The following is a 20,499-nucleotide window of genomic DNA, read 5'->3' as shown; positions in this document are numbered from 1 at the left end:
TGTTTGTGCTGTTAGCTCCATATATTAATAAAGAAACAAAGTTGTGAGCACATCGTGTGTTTCATACCTTTGTCAACAAAAAGCTCCAAACAAGACACTATGCACGGTAAGCCTGAACGATATATCGTTTAAACACTGCCATCGCGATGTGCGCATGCGCTATAGTCCCATCGCAAGGATGTGCGATAGTTTTTTTATTTCTTAATCCACAAAGTCGCATAGCCTCCCTCCCTCCCTCTCTCAGCTCTTTGGTCCTGGTTAAAGTTAACGATGTTAAAAGCTGGTTTTCTTTGATGTTGCCAGCGGAGCGACTTCTCACCTGTCAATCATCGATTAACTTGTTAAATAATTGCTGCGGCAAGGAAGCGCGGGCTGGAATTAATGTGTGTGTGTGGGGGGAGAGTTTCAAGACAGCCGGACCTGTTGTGTTGTGGCAAAAAACGCCACAAGTGATCATGAGGAGTTTGTAGTTTCTACATGTCACTCCAAGAGTCACATCCAAGGTAGGTAAACAGAAGCATTTAATGAAGCCAAGCAGTTTTCTACTACAGTGCTTTATTCTCGCTTAACAATGATTTGGTAGGATAGTTGTTTAAAACTAATCATAATTATTACATTTGAAGTGCTTAAAAACCATTTATTAATATATATATATAGCCTACAAGTTTTCAAATCATACTTTGGGAAAAAAAAGTGAAAAAACATGTCTTAAATGTATCTCTTTCCGATTATAAATCTGAATAAATACATTGAACACACACACACAAAAACACCCCAAAAATTGTGTGGTGTGTGTGTGTGTGTGTGGGGGGGGGGGGGGGGGGGGGGGCTACTTCATGGTTTTTCACTTATCGCGGCAGGTTCTGGTCCCCATTAACCCCGAAAAACGAGGGATCACTGTACTTTCCAAAAAGCTAAGTAATCTAGTGAAAATTTCTTAAAAAAATATATATATACAGTATATATTTTTTAAAATATCGCAATATAATATCGCAAACCCCCCCAAAATGGCAGCAATAGTTTTTTTCCAATATCGTTCCGGCCTAATGCACGGTCCCTTTAAGAGACGCTGGGACTGGAGAGCTGTGAGTAGTAGGAAGCGATGGGGAGATGGGCAACAAGCAAAAGTTTGTGGTCGAATGTGGTGGCATTCCACTGTTATTGTGTTTATTGTTTTCTTATTGTTGCCACAACAAAGTGGAGAAAGCCATTCACGACTCCTCTCCTTCTTTCCCCCCCATTCATGGCTATTACAATACATTTATTAAAAACGTTTTTATATTATTAATATTTTCTATACACGAGAGGTGCTGGATCTGCCCAAATAAGTCCCGGAACACAGGGAGGCCAAAATCAAGAGGAGGACAAATTAACCCCTGAATACAACGTACCCGACTTACATGATTTCGACTTTAAGACACCGGAGTCTTCAGTCATAAAAAAAAAAAATAATAATAATAATAATAATGTTGACATTTGTTTTATGATGCATGCTTTTATTTTGGGAAGCGTAGAGCTGGTAGTACTTCCGCACGCGAGTAAGAGCGCATGCACACACACTAGGAAGAGCCATTTTTCTCCCACAAAGAATTCGCGCAGCCGAAAAATGGCTGAAAGCTTGCACGCATATTTGTTGCTTGTGAAGCATCTACAGAGGCAGCACCTGTGTATATAACACATTTGTATTTTTTAATACTTGGTGTGAGTTGATGTAATTTTTTTCGATGATGTGCGGAAGCTAACTGATACATGCTAATCGTTTGTGTGGATTCTTATTGGTGTATCAGCAGCTAGTTTTAAAAGCAAATTCAAATTGCTGTAATTGAAAATGAAAATGATTTAATTTCTTTTTTATTTTTGTTTCATTCTGCAAGTGTTGTTGTCATGAGCAGCTGAATAAGGTCAGCAAACCTTGCGGACGTCTGACACCGCCATTTCGGAGCTTAGCTTGCTGCCTAGCTAGGACCGAGCTCGAATATCTTGGCGAGGACAGTACAATGACGTATAATACATGTTTTTGGATAGTTATTTTGAGATTTAAGGGGTATTTTGGGGTACTTAATGGGTTAATTCTGACTTATGCGAAAATTCGGGTTACGTCGCCAGCATAGGAACAAAACTCAGGGACTACCTGTATATATTTTTAAAATTTTTAATCGTTATTCTATTTTTTAATATTTTTATATAATAATAAATATATATTATTAATACAATGCTAATAAGAGAAATACACTCGGTTATAGCTCCAAGTAACACTCTACAGTAGATTTATTTCATTTTTTTTCACAGGTTTGACTCATTGCATGCAATTTACGGTGATAGACGTCCAATTCATTTAAACTGAGAGGAATGCTCTTCTATCACTGCCATTGATGGTGCTAGATGCCCTATTCATTTTGACTTGCCAGTCAAAAGGGAAACAAAATTGTGCATAAAAGGCTTTCTGAATACCTGCTTTACATTTTCATGCCTGGTAGGGAGGTTAAAAAAATCAGGTCACTCAAGGGTGCGTCAAGGTGTACTGCCTTGGATATGTAAATTTGCTTTGACATACCTCAGGTGGGGTGCTTGTGGTCGGACTTGTGAGTGAGGCATTGGATGAGGCGTTGGATGGAGAAGGGCTGACTGACATCTTGGAGTCCCTTTCACCTCCTCTGCCGTTCACCTACAAGCACATATATTTGCATAAATCCACCCAATCTGCTGAAACATACATCGTCATCACATTTTAAAGATTGAATTATTCTTATATTTACACCTGTTTACACTTATGAACAATACTAGTACTGGATTTAGAATGTTGGAGAAGGAAAATCCAGCCTTGTTGGAGTACTGGGCACCACCGCAGGAGGGCAGCCTTGTGTTTCTGACAGCTCTAGTGGTGGCTGTGAGTTTGTTGTTTTTTTTTTAAAATGATGTTTCCATTAAAAAACATAAATGAACTTGAAGAAGCAAAGAATATAAGAGCATTATGAATGTGTTTTTGAAAATGACAGCATGGAGAGGTTTGGGGGACTCAAACTTTAATTTAAAGCATCAGTGCTTTTGAAGTAGAATTCATTAGTGCAAAATATCACCCAAGTTTATGACAACAGAAAAACACCCCAACATGTGTTTCCTGTGAGCATTTAATGTTCCAAAAGTCACATGTTTCCGTCCTTTTACGGCACTCATTATCCCAAATGAGCTGATAGGACGACTTTAAGAGGACTTTGCATTGCGGCAGCCGGCTGTTGAAGCACAACAACTCACTAAACACGAGCCTGTAAACCTGTCCAGCTCCACGAATTTTTAACCAAAACCACCACCCGTCTAAAGTCTACCTGACAGATGACCTTGTGCAACACCATTCAGCTCTGTAATCAGTTATGTAACAATTGAGGACCTTGAATACTGCACAATGAGTTCCTAGCTAAAAGAAAGGCTCAGTTTTAAACTCTTAAAACTCAGTTCTTGCACTGCCATTGACGATAATAGACGTCCAATCATGTGGCTTATAACTAGTAGTTTTTCAATCCATTTCAAGTGGGAGGACTTAAATGGATTGGACGTCGATCGCCATCAATGGAAACCAATAAGTTAAAGGGAACCTCTGACTTAAAGACTTGTAGGCTCTAATAAGCCATAATTGTACTGTTTTACTAAAATATGTTATTAGAAACACATAAAATATTGCCATTGATTTAAAAATCTATTATATCTAGCACGTTTTTACTTACGGAGGGCGCCATGTTTTATGGACGCCCGGGGTGATGATGTAGATTGTCACTGTCACTCGACGAATACAACCCGGTTAATGAAATTCCTTTCACGCGGCGAGACGTTCAACACATGTGCTCATTGGTTAGAAACGGCGAGTACTTACTATTTGTGTTTTTATTGAGTCTTTTATTATCTTTTCAATGCTTCAAAATACTTTTTGCATGTGTTTCCCTCTCATACTTTTAAGCATAGTGTTTTCTTGTGGTAGCTTAAAAGCAGATTGTTGATCTGTTGACCACATTAGTTACGTAGCATATTCAAACCACCCTTATTTGATATTACTAAATGTAAGTATTTTCTTAAGGCATCTTTAGTATGTTCTATCTATGCATCTAAACAAAACAAGCTGAAAGCGCACGGTTGTTCTTCTGGTGTTAAATTCGCCTCTTGTTGTCGGTGTGGCACATTTTGGCAGAACACTTTTCCCCCGCCTACTCGCATCTCGTCTCATCCCGTCTCTCCTGTTGATTTCGCTTTTTGCGGCTCGTTTTGTGAAATATCGACAAATGTTCCTTTTGTGTTCAAATCGAAAGGGTTGAACAGATGACATGTTTATGTCACTAGAGTCACACTCTGGAAGCCCGGCAGGGTAACCATGTGACGTCACCGCCCTGCGATGTCAACAACAATGGCGACCTACTAGTTAAACTAATTGTACGAATTGTATGAAAACAAAGGCATCAAGAGGGGTTTAAATAACAAATTATTTTAACTCAAAATAACTTTTTCTTTCTTTTTTTTTTTTTTTAAAAGAACTTTCAAGTTCTTTCTATCTGTGGATCCCTTTAAGGTTTCCTGTTTCCTGAAGTTGGCATTTTACAACATACTTATTTTTTTGCATACATTTTTTTCTTACAAAGTCTGTTATTATTGAAGTGCCTTGCCTGAAGTGTATTTAACTTAGTTGTACCTTGCTGGTTAAATATGTCCCTTTTCAGAGGTGGGTAGTTACATTTACTTGTATAACCTTTTGAGAAAAATGTACAGTGGTACCTCTACATACGAAGTTAATCCGTTCCAGGAGCTTGTTTGTAAGTCGAAATGGTCGTATGTCGAGCAGGATTTTCCCATAGGAATACATTATAATTCCATTAATTCGTTCCACAGCCCAAAAACCTGCACTAAATCCTTAAAAAATACTGCTGGTACTATTACAAATGGCAATTACATATAGCAAAACAAATAAATAATAAATAAAAATCGGATTAATAATATAATAATAATAATAATTCCTGTAATAGTGTAACGAAACGGGTTCTAATAAGGCGGACGTTTTTTTCTGTACCTGAAGGCACCGCGGCGCTGACGTGACTAAGAGGGAGGGGAGCGGGTGAAAGTTTACTTTCGCTTTCAATGCTTTCTTGAGAACATCGTCAATTGCGGCAGACAGCAGGCGTTTTGTGTTGAATAAGTTGTGAAACAAATGATGAAAACGTGGCGAAGCTGGCGATTTCTCTGGAGATGTTACCACAATAAGAATTGTCAGCTTAACTTATAAAGACTGGCGAACGATGGTCGGAGGAGGACCGTGGAGATGTATTGTTGAGCCATTTCACGGATGCCCACCCTACGCTCATATTTTTCTGTCATTTGCATCTTCATTTAGAAGGTAAGCGTCAACTTTTTCCTTGTTTCACCACCTGTACCAACCTTTTCTGAAACCTGTGTTGATTTGTCACACAAGAAAATCCGCCGTGCATTCGTCTGCAGTGCTGCCGTTGTCGTCGTATTTCGAGCATGTCGTCAGATGTAGAAACAAATGGCGAGTCAAATTTTACGTCGGATGTCGAAAAGTTCGTGTGTCGAAGCGATCGTATGTAGAGGTACCACTGTACTTCTAAGAGTAGTTTTACTAAGTCATACAATTCACTTTTACTTGAGTAGATTTGTGAAGAAGATGTGCTACTCTTCCTCCGCCACTTTGGGCTACACTAATCGTTACATTTTCCCTCTTTATTCTACATATTAGATTTTACTTTTTTTTTTTTGCCACAGATGCCAACAGTGGCGCTACCAGTTTCACCAATGAGATGTCGCAACAATAATCATATGACTCCATGAAACCAATCAGACTCAAGCTTGACATTTCATGATCATGCCGGCCAGTTTAATCACATGGCGTCCTTAACGCACTGTAATAGAATAAGTATTTGACACAGAGCGCTGCTGTCAACGTGATCCGAAAGCATGGTTTTCAACCTCTCTTCCAGTTTTTATTTGGCACGATTAACCACGAAAAAATTGAGATATGATCCTTTAGTTTCATAATAGGAAATATGTTTTTTCCACTAGAGGGCACTCATGGTCTTTGGATGAATGATGCTTCATTTCTGTATTTTTTTCTCAACGAAATTCAATGATTTTTTTGGTTTGTATTTGGATTAATTTGGTTATGCAGTAGGTTAGTATTTTTCTTCAAAGTCTAATAATAGCAGATCATATAGATAACTTTGTGCTGAGAAAAACTATCATTGTTAAAACAATCAAACATTGGAAGCAGTTACTCAGTATTCTTTTCACCAAATACTTTTAACTTGTACTTTAGTACATTTGTTGGATGACTACTTCTACTTTCACTTGAGTAATATTATTTTGAAGTATCACTACTCTTACTTAAATAAAAGTTTTGGCTACTCTACCCACTTCTGCCCTTTTTAATGTAGCTGATGGGTGGGGACCTTCTCAACTGTGCAGTACACACTGAAGACAATCACAGGAAAATATGTTCAATCCAAGTGGAATTCGGTAATTAATAACTCAAAGCATTCATGATGTAAGCAACGGCTATAGTGATACTATTTTATGTTTAAAACTCCTTCCAAAGAACATTCCAGCTCATCTCACCTTCTCCTCCATACCTCCATTGACACCAGGCTCCGGTAGTGGACCTGTAAGCATAAAAGCAAGATAACAGTTATCTTAATGATCTTTGCTGTACTGCCGTACTTTCACTTGAAGCCATGTTCGCCTTTCACACCACCGACATAAACTCCATTACACTGCACAGGTATGTGCATATCATCTATAATTCATACGTGGTGCATCTTCAATGACATGTTTGCTGCTGCAGTTCTATCCCGAAAGGTGAACCAAAGACCTTCGAAATGTCACACAACTTTTTTCTGCCATAGTATTTCATTAATTTGAGCTTCTCTGATACACAGCATTCAAAACATCCCTTACCTTCCATCCCCTAGGTCTCTTTACACGTCTGGTGATGGCCTATTAAAGAGATAATAGCTAGTCCTTCACTATTAATCTGTGCCTCGAGTCCTCCCTGCCTATGTACAGTATGTGTGTGGGTGTGGGTGTAAGATTATATGCGTGTGAGTGGCATGGCTTAGAAAAAAGCCTCTCCATGTCCTAGCACAACTCCAAGCGGAGAGGCCACTTGGAGTGAGCTCCTTGGAAACCAAACAAAAGTCCTGGCTGGCCAGTGTGTGTCAGTGCGTGTGTGCGCATGTGAGGGCAGCGGCGTTAAGAGTCAGCGTGGGCAGGTGCCCTCTGAGTAGGCAGCGTGCGAAAAACAACCAGTTACCTGGGAAACGCCTGACTAGAATATCTTCCCCACAGAGTACTTGGAGTTGTAATGAAAGACAGGGAATGAGACTGTCATGGAAACACTCCAGAAGTTCTTCTGGTTCTCACTGGGCCTATAACGCTTCACTGAACAACTCGTCGACTCACATACTGCTTATGCTTCGGGAGAACATAATGATAAAATGTGCAGTACCTCTAAAATAAATATTTTCTCTCTCGAGTGCATTTCTTTCTTTTTCTCATGGGTTGTCATGCCAACAGCTAAGAGCACCGTGACTACAACGAGGAGTGTCTTGGAGCAAAGTTGGATTATTTGGTCACACACACGCACACATTGGACTGTGCGAGGGCTCCCCTTAGGGGCTTTAGCAGGTACAGCTCATGCCACTGGAAAAGTTATAAGGTAAATAGGGTTACAATCTAGGGGTGTGACAAAATATCGAAATGGTGATATATCATGATACTTTGTATCCCAAAAGGTTATCAATATGCTCCTGTCAAGAATTGAGATGTCATTTTAAAAAGGAGTTAATATCTAATAAAAATAAATAAATAAAAAGGAACCAGCAAGTTGCTACCAAAATCTTCCACCATAATAGTGTCTCAGTTACCTATAAGGCTGCATTGACGGTGCACGACGCCCAATCCTTTTAGACTGGGGGGTTTCAGGGCATTTACAGGTCACTTGCGGTTCATTTTAGGGCATTCCCAGGTCACTTCCTGTTCTGTAACTCAAAATAAACAGGAAGTGACCCATAAAATACCCCAAAATCAACAAGAAATGACTAAAAATCAACAGGTACATGACCTTAAATGGCCCAAAATTACCTCATTGCCTGGCATTGGCTGCCACTGACGGCCATAGACGTTTAATTCGTTTGAAGAGGGAGGGATGGCAGCGAATGAACATTCGTTTATTCGCTGCCACCCTCCCAGTTCAAATGGATTGGACGTCTCCTAGTGATAAACTCATTCCAATTCACAGCAGAAGGTTGTTTTACTGTTTATCAATTGTTTGTAGATAATCCGAGAATGATTTCCTGACCAATGTATTGATTAATGTAATCGTTGTGTCGCCATATCGTCAGATCATCGTTATTGTGAGCTTTGTATCGCAAATCGTATCATATCATGAGGTACCAAGAGGTTCCCACTCCTAATCACAACCACTTTTTGCATAGTGTTGTCTTGTTTTGCTCATTTAGAACCTCCATATCTTTGTCAGAATCTCTCTTGTAGTAAAGCTGCACCCAGCAATGTTTTTCTTCTTCACAGTACGAGAGTGATGCAAGTTAACAAAATAGGGAAACTTTGTGCACAGTTTTGTGCACCCCTCCATTGTGCTGGGATCAAAATAGTCATTGTGTACAATTGTTATGAAAAATAAAATATAATTTAAATTTGCTGTTAAATATATTTCAGAGTGACTACTTTCGATTTGACTCAGTACTTTTGCTCTTACTAGGGTTGGGCATCGAGCATCAAGCATCGACGCGAACCGGTTCTAACACTCCGATGCTCCTGGAATCGTTCGAATTTTTAAATTTCGATTCCTTGTTTCGATGCCCTGACCGCCGAGCGGAAAACAATTGCTAGAGTTTAAAGACTGATATTTATGTACAATTTATAATTAGCCCGGTGAGTATTTCATTTAATTGGATCGGAACCGGAATCGTTCAATTACAAACGATGCCCAACCCTAGCTCTTACTTACTTAAAGGACAGACAACACATTGTATCAGTGTTGTTCTCGTCAATGGTGACGATAACGAAACTATTTTGTCGACGAACACATTTTTCATGACGATGACGAGAACATAACTAGCAAAAAAACAGTTTTGGAAGACCAAAATAGAACGAGCCGAATGCCAGTTTTCATCTGACGAGACGAGAACGAGACGAAAATGCGCAATAGTTTCCGTCACATGTTCACAATGTGTGGCATTATATGTGTAGTTAGCTTGCATCGTAGCAGTGCCTGGTTATGTCACTCGTGATGTGCTGCGCCCCCTTCTGACTCATCAGTCTATGCATTAAAGGTAAGATTTGTCTTCTTATCTTGGCCAGGGAGAATGTTGCTTTAGCCTTTAAAGATCTGTGCTGGGTGAGAATCACGCACAAAATGTAATTCGTAGGATTAGCACAGCATTATCGTTCATGTTAGCAATATTTGTTTTTCTGAAACCATTCTGAAGTTTATTTACTGTACTTCTGTGTTTTGGATCATCCATCCTCTCTTTAGCTTCAACTGTCTTACAGATGGTATCAGGTTTTCCTGATAAACATCCTGATAAACTTTTGAATTCATTCTTCCATTATTGATTTGAGTACACTCTATCCCTTTCAATCACTTACTTTATAGACTCCCCCACCACTGTCCCCCTCTTTCCCTGGTCAACAGGCCCCCCAAATGGTGTCAACCGGAAATACATCTAGCTGACGATAGCGCCAACTTATTAGTTAGTGTAGATGTTCAATGTATTTCTTCTTGTTGTTTGTGTTTCTTTTCTTTCTTCTCTCGTCTTCCTTTTCTTCTGTTCCCTCATAACCCCTTCCTGTTCGCTGCTTTGTCATAATAAACGAGGTATGTTGAATGATGACAATGGGAGTATGTCATACTCTCAATGTGAAACATTAAAACTGTTCAGAGTCCACCAAATACTTATTTTCCACTATGATATGCAAATATATTCTTTAAAAATCAAACAATGTGATTTTCAGTTTTTTTTTTTCCACATTCTGTCTCTCATGGTTGAGGTTTACCCATGTTGACAATTACAGGCCTCACTAATCTTTTCAAGTAAGAGAACTTGCACAATTAGTGGTTGACTAAATACTTATTTGCCCCACTGTATCTGTGAACAACCACTTCCGGTATCCATCAATGAGATTCTTACAATGCTCTGCTGGAATTTTAGACCATTTTTCTTTGGTTAACTGCTCAACATCTCTGAGACTTGAAGGATGCCTTCTCCAAACTGCCATTTTTCAGATCTCTCCACAGGTGTTCTATGGGATTCAGGTCTGAACTCATTGCTGGCCACTTTCGAAGTCTCCAGTGCTTTCTCTCAAACTATTTTCTAGTGCCTTTTGAAGTGTGTTTTGGGTTAGGGTTAGGGTCCTGCTGGAAGACCAATGACCTCTGAGGGAGACCCAGCTTTCTCATTATGCTTCAAAATTTGTTGGTAGTCTTCAGACTTCATAATGCCATGGACACGGGCAAGCAGTCCAGTGCCAGAGGCAGCAAAGCAACCCCATAACATAAGGGAACCTCCGCCAAGTTTGACTGTGGGGACCGTGCTCTTTTCTTTGAAGGCCTCGTTTTTTTTCCCTGTAAACTCTCTATGTTGATGCCTTTTTCCAAAATGCTTTACTTTTGTCTCATCTGACCAGAGAACATTCTTCCAAAACTTTTCTGGCTTTCTCAGGTAAGTTTTGGCAAACTCCAGCCTGGCTTTTTTTGTCTCTGGGTCAGAAGTGAGGTCTTCCTGGGTATCCTAACTTAGAGTCCCTTTTCATTCAGTCACCGACGGATAATACAGGTTGACACTTTTGTACCCTCGGACTGCAGGACAGGTTGAACTTGTTTGGATGTTAGTCGAGGTGCTTTCTCCACCATCCGCACAATCTTTCGTTGAACTCTCGTCAATTTTTCTTTTCCATCCACATCTAGGGAGGTTAGCCACAGTGCCATGGGCTTTACACTTATTGATGACACTGCGCACGGTAAACACAGGAATATTCAGGTCTTTGAACATGGACTTGTAGCCTTGAGATTGCCCATGCTTCCTCACAATTTTGCTTCTCAAGTCCTTTGACAGTTCTTACACTCAAAGACACAGGACAGAAGTAGAGTCAACTTTAATCCATTTTAACTGGCTGCAAGAGTGATTTAGTTATTGCCACCACCTGTTATGTGCCACAGGTAAGTAACAGGTGCTGTTAATTAAGCAAATAAGAGAAGGATCACATAATTTTTCAAATGGTGCCAATACTTTTGTCCGGCCCATTTTTGGAGTTTTGTGTAAAATGATAATGATTTATTTTTTTCCCCATTCTCTTTTGTTTTTTCATTGCAAGCAAAATAAATGAAGATATAAATGAAGATATTACTACCAAAGCATTTGTAATTGCAATCATTTTGTGGGAGAAATTGAGCATTATCTGACAAAATTGCAGGGATACCAATACTTTTGGCCAGCAGTGTAAGTATGCAATGACAAATTTCTTAGACTTCCGATAATGAAAAAAAAAGTTTCAACACACAAAAAAAAATATCGTATTGACCTGAATATAAGACGACCCCCTCTTTTTCAAGTTTGGAAAAAAAGACTTTTTGAACACCAAATTAATTTTATACAGAAAATAATTACATTTCATCTGAAACAAATAATTATAACAATATATTTAACAGAAAAAGCATGTTATTTTGCCTCATTCAAATCTTAATACCGAACATTTAAATATGTAAACTAAAGTGCAATCACATTCGTAAATGAATGGCTTCTGGTTTTTGAAATGTAAATAAACCAATCTATTGTGATAAAACAACAAAATTGCAATAACTGCATTAACTATCAAAGTGAAGTCTAACTCTAACTGTAGTCTTGAAACAAATCTGAATAAGGAAAAACATTGCAATAAAATAATTCAAACTGGTTAAACTAGTAGCTGAGATCTGTCATGACAGAACATTGCTTCAATGATATCTGGCGCCAGCTAGCGTCGTGTATGGTTATAATGTCTAGACCGCGAATATAAGACGACCCCCTCTTTTTCAATCTTATTTCAATGCAAAAAACACCGTCTTATATTTGGGTCAATACGGTACACTATTTTGTGATGTAAGTTATACCCATGTACATACACCCACTCAAGCAGAGTGTGATTATGAGTATTGACTCATTGGCTGCCACTTACGGTGACAGACGTCCAATCTAATTGAACTTCTCAGTTTAGATAGATTGGATGTCTACAAGTGATGAACTAATTTCAATTCACTAACAGAATGATTAAAAGAGCCACATGATTGGACAAAGTCCTGCTTTTTAGTGTTTAGAACCTGTCGATAACACATAAAGATAATTGCCATAGTTAGCAGAAAAGTAACTGCCTTGAGATCGGTGTTGCAATTCTGTGCTACTTATCTGGCCTCTCACCCGTCAGATGGTCCGAGGTGGGGACCACTCGACATCTTTTGAAGAAATCGTCAGTGGCAGGGTCCACCACGAGCAGGCGGGCCTCGTCTCCGCCGGCTTTAATGGTCGCCACCACCTCCGAGTGTGTTTTGCCCTCCACGGGTACACCGTTCACCTGAGGAACGCACACACAGAAAATAAAAATATCACCAGGTTTTTTTTGTGTTTCACACAGGATTTCGTTGTCATTATTATCACTTTGTTTGCCAGAGGTCAGGAAATCCTGAGTCTGAGTGAAAATGGATGTACATACACGCATTCTTTCATCCAACAACTTGTACAAACAAATATGCGTTCCCACTGGTATTTCCGTTAAATATAACTAGTCCTGTTTACCACAGTGACGCTGTCAAGTTTGTGTAAAGGCCTAACTTTCGAGTCAGTGGGATGAAATCACCCTGGGAAAACGTGAAAAGTGTCTCATGGAGAATGTGTTTGTGTGTAATTGCGTCATAGGGTGGACTTGCTTGTCTAAGCCAGTCCCACAGAGGAAGCTGGACAATAGTAGCTTGGCCAGTAATAGCAGCAACAATGGCGGCCCGCTCCCACAAAGCCCCATTCCTCAGTGGGTGGTGAGGGTGTCTGGGGCCCTTGGAGGGACTTGAAGCCCCTCGTTTAATCCATGCAACCTGTCTCTCTTCATCCAATTTATACGGCCCCTTTATTCTATTCCATTTAGTTTACTTTCGGGATTTATTCTAATTTAGTTCTACACTTGTTAACAAAGGTTTATTATAGCACGAATTTGAACCTGGTACGAATTTCTGAATCCGAGCAAATCAGAATTTTGTTAGCATGTTAACTGAATGGTATTGATTAGAATACAAAGCCTTTATTGTAATTGTACACAATGCAACGAGGTTTAAAGCTTCCCCATAATGAGCACCTTATTAAACAAAAGCAAAAGTACAATAAGGCTAATATAAAAACACAGGTGGCGACATGCTCGAAATACGACGATTTACAACAGCGTCGCAATTTCATTGTTTTCCGCAAGAAGGCAGCATAGCGGATTTTCTTGTGCGAGAAATCAACATGGGTGCAAAAAAGGTTAGTGCGGGTGGTGAAAAAAGGTGACTCTTACCACTGAAATTAAGATGGAAATGATAGAAAAATATGAGCATGGTGTGCACGTCAGTGAACTGGCTCGACAACACGACCGGTGTTCCAACATGCCCATCGGATGAGCCTGCCTAATATTTCTGCACATGCGCACTAGTTTCTGGAAAGCACTAGTGTCGTGAGTCACGTTGTTCATTAATACATTCAAGTATTCACATTTACAGTATTGCCGTGGGGTTGTTGTTTTGCTAAAATAACCATTTGATGTATGACATGTATCTATTAAGTATAAAAAATATATACCGTAACATTACATAAATGTCAGACATAAATGTTCCTTTAATATGCACATAATATGTAAAAAAGTGGTGGCCACACAGGTTTATTAGATGCGGCCAAGCGTTAGTCCAAAACTACAGTGGTACCTCTACATACGAAGTTAATCCGTTCCAGGAGCTTGTTTGTAAGTCGAAATGGTCGTATGTCGAGCAGGATTTTCCCATAGGAATACATTATAATTCCATTAATTCGTTCCACAGCCCAAAAACCTGCACTAAATCCTTAAAAAATACTGCTGGTACTATTACAAATGGCAATTACATATAGCAAAACAAATAAATAATAAATAAAAATCGGATTAATAATATAATAATAATAATAATAATTCCTGTAATAGTGTAACGAAACGGGTTCTAATAAGGCGGACGTTTTTTTCTGTACCTGAAGGCACCGCGGCGCTGACGTGACAAAGAGGGAGGGGAGCGGGTGAAAGTTTACTTTCGCTTTCAATGCTTTCTTGCGAACATCGTCAATTGCGGCAGACAGCAGGCGTTTTGTGTTGAATAAGTTGTGAAAGAAATGATGAAAACGTGGCGAAGCTGGCGATTTCTCTGGAGATGTTACCACAATAAGAATTGTCAGCTTAACTTATAAAGACTGGCGAACGATGGTCGGAGGAGGACCGTGGAGATGTATTGTTGAGCCATTTCACGGATGCCCACCCTACGCTCATATTTTTCTGTCATTTGCATCTTCATTTAGAAGGTAAGCGTCAACTTTTTCCTTGTTTCACCACCTGTACCAACCTTTTCTGAAACCTGTGTTGATTTGTCACACAAGAAAATCCGCCGTGCATTCGTCTGCGGTGCTGCCATTGTCGTCGTATTTCGAGCATGTCGTCGGATGTAGAAACAAATGGCGAGTCAAATTTTACGTCGGATGTCGAAAAGTTCGTGTGTCGAAGCGATCGTATGTAGAGGTACCACTGTACATCTATATTTTAATAAATATTCTTATTTATTATAAAACGCTATAAACACTTGGTAACTTTTCAGTTTTGGTCGATTTTAGCGATGCTAGTGTACAAAAGCGGTAGTGTTTTGCCTTAAGGAAGACTGTGTTTCCCCTGACGACCAGCGCAGTGTTTCCCATGAGGACCAGCGCACACCCGCACAGTGTCGTAAAATCATCAATCAATCAAAAATTCTCCCGGTCGCCTGCAGATGGATTAAACAACATTTCTGTTTCCAGCGGCTGTGTGAAGGATGAATAGCAATAAGGTAATGAATCCAGTTGTGGCTAAACAATAGCAAATGACGGTTAGCAATCGTGTGGCTTTGTGTGGCTAACCACCCCACCCGAACTCAGGAGTTCGGTGGGGTGGGGTGTCACGTCAGCGAGTAAAAGTCAGGCCCATATTTATTCTATATATCCTGGTAGCCTCTACTTTTTTTTACTTCCTCAGACAAAACCTTTTATCTCTTTTGTTGCTCTGCCATCTTTGCAGAATTCACGCGAAAGCGTTAGCATTGATTTCCGTCTTTATAAAGAATGGGGAAAGTGATGTATGCCGTAAAGCAGTCAGCCCATTTGTAGTTTTTTTTGTGTGCCAGGGTTTCTGCCACCCTCCTCAAAGTTAATTAGTGCCAGTGAAAGCGATACAGAACCCCTCAAGATATAAAAGAGGTGTCCTTCAACTAATTTTCATTCAACGTGTCATCACAAATGTTATGAAAACATTTCATAAAGGTTTATAAGTTACCTTGTGTTCTTTTCAGGTACAGCGTGCAAAGCACAACTGGTACATTAAAATCGTTACATAATCATTAATATTATTATCATTAATATTTTCATTATTAATTATTCCGATTTGTATTTATGATTTTTTTTTGCTATGTGTAATTGCTATTTGTGATTGCACCTGCAGTATTTGTGAAGGATTTAGCGTAGATTTTTGGGCTGTGGAACGAATTAATCGAATTATAATGTATTCTTAAGGGAAAATCCCGCTCGACATACGAGCATCTCGACTTACAAATCAGGTCCTGGAACAAATTAAATACATTTGTAGTGGTACCACTGTATATGTCCTTCAAATGAGCGTTGTTTTCTATGGTGTATATTGGTAATTTCCTTTATAGGTTAATAGTTAAAAATAAAAGTCCTTCCATTCATTATCCCATCTCACACACTGGTCTGGTTGCCATCATCAATAAAAAAGCAAAACAAAGAAGAACTGTTCACACTCACTTTCACACTTAGATTCACACTCCTGGATACATTTAGTCTTTAGTTCAGATTTTCTGGAATGCAGGAGGAAGCCAGAAAATTCAGAGAAAACCCACGCAAACACCACACAGGAAGCTAGAGCTTAGATTCAAACTGGAGAACTGATGAACAAGTCCTCAGATTGGCTGGCTACATAGACTTGAGCTCACCTTAATCCTAATGAGAGCAAGCAATACAGAAATTGGATAAACGGGCGAACAAAGTGTTATTCACTGTAGAATTGTCACAATGCTAAAATAAAAAAAGAAACTGATTTCCAATACCAATTTCGATACTACATAAATAAATATGCAAAATTGACGTTATTATTTTTTTTTAACAAGAAAAATGCAAAACTATCCTCCATTACCATTACTGTCAATATTTCCCCCATCACAACAAATTTCTTTGCCATCAAAATATCAACAAACAACGTTTCAGTATCGGTTCTTCGATACCCTAAAAAATTCCAGTTCATTGTAACAACAATAAAGTCTTTATTGATGAACACACACTGCTGGCCAAAAGTATTGGTACCCCTGCAATTCTGTCAGATAATGCTAAATTTCTCCCAGAAAATGATTGCAATTAAAAATGCTTTGGTAGTACTATCTTCATTTATTTTGCTTGCAATGAAAAAACAAAAGACAATGGGAAAAAAATGAAATCATTATTATCATTTTACACAAAACTCCAAAAATGGGCCGGACAAAAGTATTGGCACCCTTTGAGAAATCATGTGACGCCTTGTAATTTGTGTAATTAACAGTACCTGTTACTTACCTGTGGCACTTAACAGGTGGTGCCAATAACTAAATCACACTTGCAGCCAGTTAAAATGGATTAAAGTTGACTCAACTGCTGTCCTGTATCTTTATGTGTACCACATTGAGCATGGAGTAAAGAAAAAAGACAAAAGAACTGTCTGAACACTTCAGAAGCACAATTGTGAGAAAGCACGGGCAATCTCAAGGCTACAAGTCCATCTCAAAAGACCTAAATGTTCCTGTGTCTACCGTGCGCAGTGTCATCAATAAGTGTAAAGCCCATGGCACTGTGGCTAACCTTCCTAGATGCGGATAGAAAAGAAAACTTGAAAAGAGATCTCAACGAAAGATTGTGCGGATGGTGGATAAAGAACCTCAAGTAACATCCAAGTAAGAATTTTAAGCTGTCCTGCAGTCCGAGGGTACAACAGTGTCAACACATACCATCCGTCGGCATCTAAATGATAAGGAACTCTATGGTAGGATACTAAGGAAGACCCCACTTCTGACCCAGAGACATAAAAAAGCCAGGCTGGAGTTTGCCAAAACTTACCTGAGAACGCCAAAAATGTTTTAGAAGAATGTTCGCTGGTCAGATAAGACAAAAGACTTTTTGGGAAAAGGCATCGACATAGAGTTTACAGGGGAAAATAAAACTAGGCCTTCAAAGAAAAGAACACGGTCCCCACAGTCAAACATGGCGGATGTTCCCTGATGTTTTGGGGTTGCTTTGCTGCCTCTGGCACTGGACTGCTTGACTGTGTCCATAGCATTATAAAGTTTGAAGACTAGCAACAAATTTTGCAGCGTAATGTAGGGCCCAGTGTGAGAAAGCTGGGTCTCCCTCAGAAGTCATGGGTCTTTTAGCAGGAGAATGACCCAAAACACACTTAAAGCACTAGAAAATAGTTTGAGAGAAAGCACTGGAGACTTCTGAAGTGGCCAGCAATGAGTTCAGACCTAAATCCCATAGAACACCTGTGGAGAGATCTGAAAATGACAGTTTGGAGAAGGCACCCTTCAAATCTCAGAGACCTGAAGCAGTTGGCCAAAGAAGAATGGTCTAAAATTCCAGCAGAGCAATGTAAGAAACTCACTGATGAATACTGGAAACTGTTGTTCACAGTTATTTTGTCTAAAGGTTGTGCTACCAAGTATTAGGCTGACAGTGCCAATACTTTTGTCCGGCCCATTTTTGGAGTTTTGTGTAAAATGCTAATGATGGGGTTTTTTTTCATTCTCTTTTGTGTTTTTTCATTGCAAGTAAAATAAATGAAGATATTACTACCAAAGCATTTGTAATTGCAATTATTTTCTGGATGAAATGAACATTATATGACAGAGTTGCAGGGGTGCCAGTACTTTTGGCCAACACTGTAACCCGTTGGCTGCCGTTGACAGTGGTAGACGTCCAATCCATTTGATGTGGGAGGGTGGCAGCGAATGAAAGTTCGTTCTTCAAATGGATTAACCGTCTCCTCGTAATAGACTCATTTAGAGAGTTTTTCTTTAGTTTTCAAGAACCACGTCATTGGACATCTATCACTGTCAATGGCACTGAAAGAGTAAATTGTGCCTTGCTTGTGGGGGGATTAAAAAAGCCACTCTGCAGCCTGACAGTGTGAATACTATAACTCATACTCCAGACTCTTTATGAGACTGATTATTCCGCGTTTAGACAATTACACTCCAGGGAATTAAAGACCTCACAGAGTGGCTGTTGGCTCACATTCCTTTTTAGTTACTAAACTTTAAAACAAGGTGGAATGTGAGCGACTCAGACCTTGGATGACATTGTTGTGACAACTAAACATTTCAGAACCCTGATTTATACATACAGTACAGGTACAGTATGTTGGTTTTGTAGCTCTTCCTCATAAGGTGAAGCCCGGTTACTCGCTACCTAATTCCACTCATTCCTGTGCATGTGTATGTGTTGAAAAGCCATGTGTATTACAATATTAATGATTTGATATCCGTTAGTGGTGTTTCACATTACAAGTTAGGATAGCAAATGACTACAGTTAGAGTATATATTGAATAAAATCTATTTTTCTATATACTGCAGTGGTACCCTCGAGATACGATAGCTTCAGTACACATAAAATACATTTTACAAAGCATTTTTCAAAGCTTTTTTTTTCAGCTTCACATTCCGAAAAATTATCCAGGATACAAAATATAATATGTACGATAATAGATAATTCCCACTCGCAGAAGAGTCGCGCCATAAACGCACCATAAGATCCTGCTATCCTATTGGTCAGTCTTTCCCATCAATATCCCCTCAGTATCATTTTCCTGCTCTCCTATTGGCCTGTTGTTGTTGTTAGGTTTCAATTTGGGTGTCGCAGTGTAATGTCGTGCACAAGTGGGATGGGTAAAATGTACTGTAAGAGTGTTTAACCTTGTTGTTGTTTGTTGTGGGGGCGGAAAATAAAGAGTCTCCTCTCGTTTTTGTCTCAGAAAGAGTGTTTATACAACATACACATTCCGCTACATTGGTATCACTTTTGCTTTCGGACATTGCCTCACTCGAAGGGTAACATTCCACATCTTCATTTTTTTGCATTGTGTTCTATTATCTTACTTAATTACAAGTATTAACGTTTAGGTTAGGTATATTGAATTATTCAAATATATTTGGCTCTTATTTCAATCTGGTTCAACCCTTATTATTTGCTGAAGCTTGCAAAGAATTAGGTAATTTACATGTAAAACGCAATTCATTACATGAAAGAAATCAAGATATAAAAGCCACTCTGGAATGAATTAATTTAGTATCTTGAGGTATCGTGTATGGGATTTCTCTTGTCAATTTTGCAATTTGGATCTGATTCGTGATTTTCTTCAAATTGATTTTCAGGGCAAAATTCAGAGTCTTAGTTACAAAAAAGGACATGATCACCATCAAAACATTATAACTAGGGATGCCCCGATCGCATATTTTTGCACCCGAGTACGAGTCACCTGATTTTGAGAATCTGCCAAAACCGAGTCCCGATTCGACACCGAAAAAAGTGTTTTGCCCTATTGCCCTAAATATATACTAATATATGCATTGCCCTAAACAAATTTCTATCCTTTCCACCATGCGAAATGCCCACTTTGCACACATTGCAAGTCACAAATCTCACCTTTCGATGGTAAGAAAGTTCCGCACAGCAGACATTACCACTCTAGCAGCTACCTATTAAGCCCCGCAATAGCTTTCAACACGTTCTCCTATTGGGGCTGTTTACAGTACTGCCGCTTCCGCTTTTTCCGAGAGTGTTGCAGAGTATAAAACATATAATTTTGTTTCTTTTTGGTATGCCATTGTATTCCTGAATTATTTTGTTACTTTTTAGCTCTTGAAAAATGGCCCGATCGGCTCAATTTCCGATCACGTGATCGAATCGGGGACATCCCTAATTATAACCTATGGCTAATAATGCTAGAACACTCCAATGATATGCAATGATCATCCATGATGAGTTAAAATAATTTGATATGGAAACCCCCCTTGATGTTTTCGTTTTTATACAATTTGTAAAATTAGTTTAACTAGTAGGTCGCCATTGTTGTTGACGTCGCAGGGCGGTGGCGTCACATGGTTACGCTGCCGGACTTCCAGAGTATGA

General features: G+C 39.2%; 1 protein-coding gene across 1 annotated transcript in view; it reads right to left on the bottom strand.

The window, feature by feature from the left end:
- nherf1b (NHERF family PDZ scaffold protein 1b) overlaps window positions 1-20,499 on the bottom strand; it is a 63,724-nt gene that overhangs the window by 2,146 nt on the left and 41,079 nt on the right. Inside the window, exons 3-5 of the mRNA XM_057860819.1 lie at window positions 12,462-12,615; window positions 6,607-6,650; window positions 2,555-2,665 (exon numbers count right to left, since the gene is read on the bottom strand). Of these exons, the coding sequence (XP_057716802.1) occupies window positions 2,555-2,665; window positions 6,607-6,650; window positions 12,462-12,615 (309 nt within the window). The remainder of the gene's footprint in view (window positions 1-2,554; window positions 2,666-6,606; window positions 6,651-12,461; window positions 12,616-20,499) is intronic.

Source organism: Corythoichthys intestinalis, chromosome 16 (genome assembly GCF_030265065.1).
Source record: "Corythoichthys intestinalis isolate RoL2023-P3 chromosome 16, ASM3026506v1, whole genome shotgun sequence".
In the NCBI taxonomy this organism is placed as follows: domain Eukaryota; kingdom Metazoa; phylum Chordata; class Actinopteri; order Syngnathiformes; family Syngnathidae; genus Corythoichthys; species Corythoichthys intestinalis.
The sequence above is the reverse complement of the archived record's forward strand: the minus strand, read 5'-3'. Positions and strand labels throughout refer to the sequence as shown.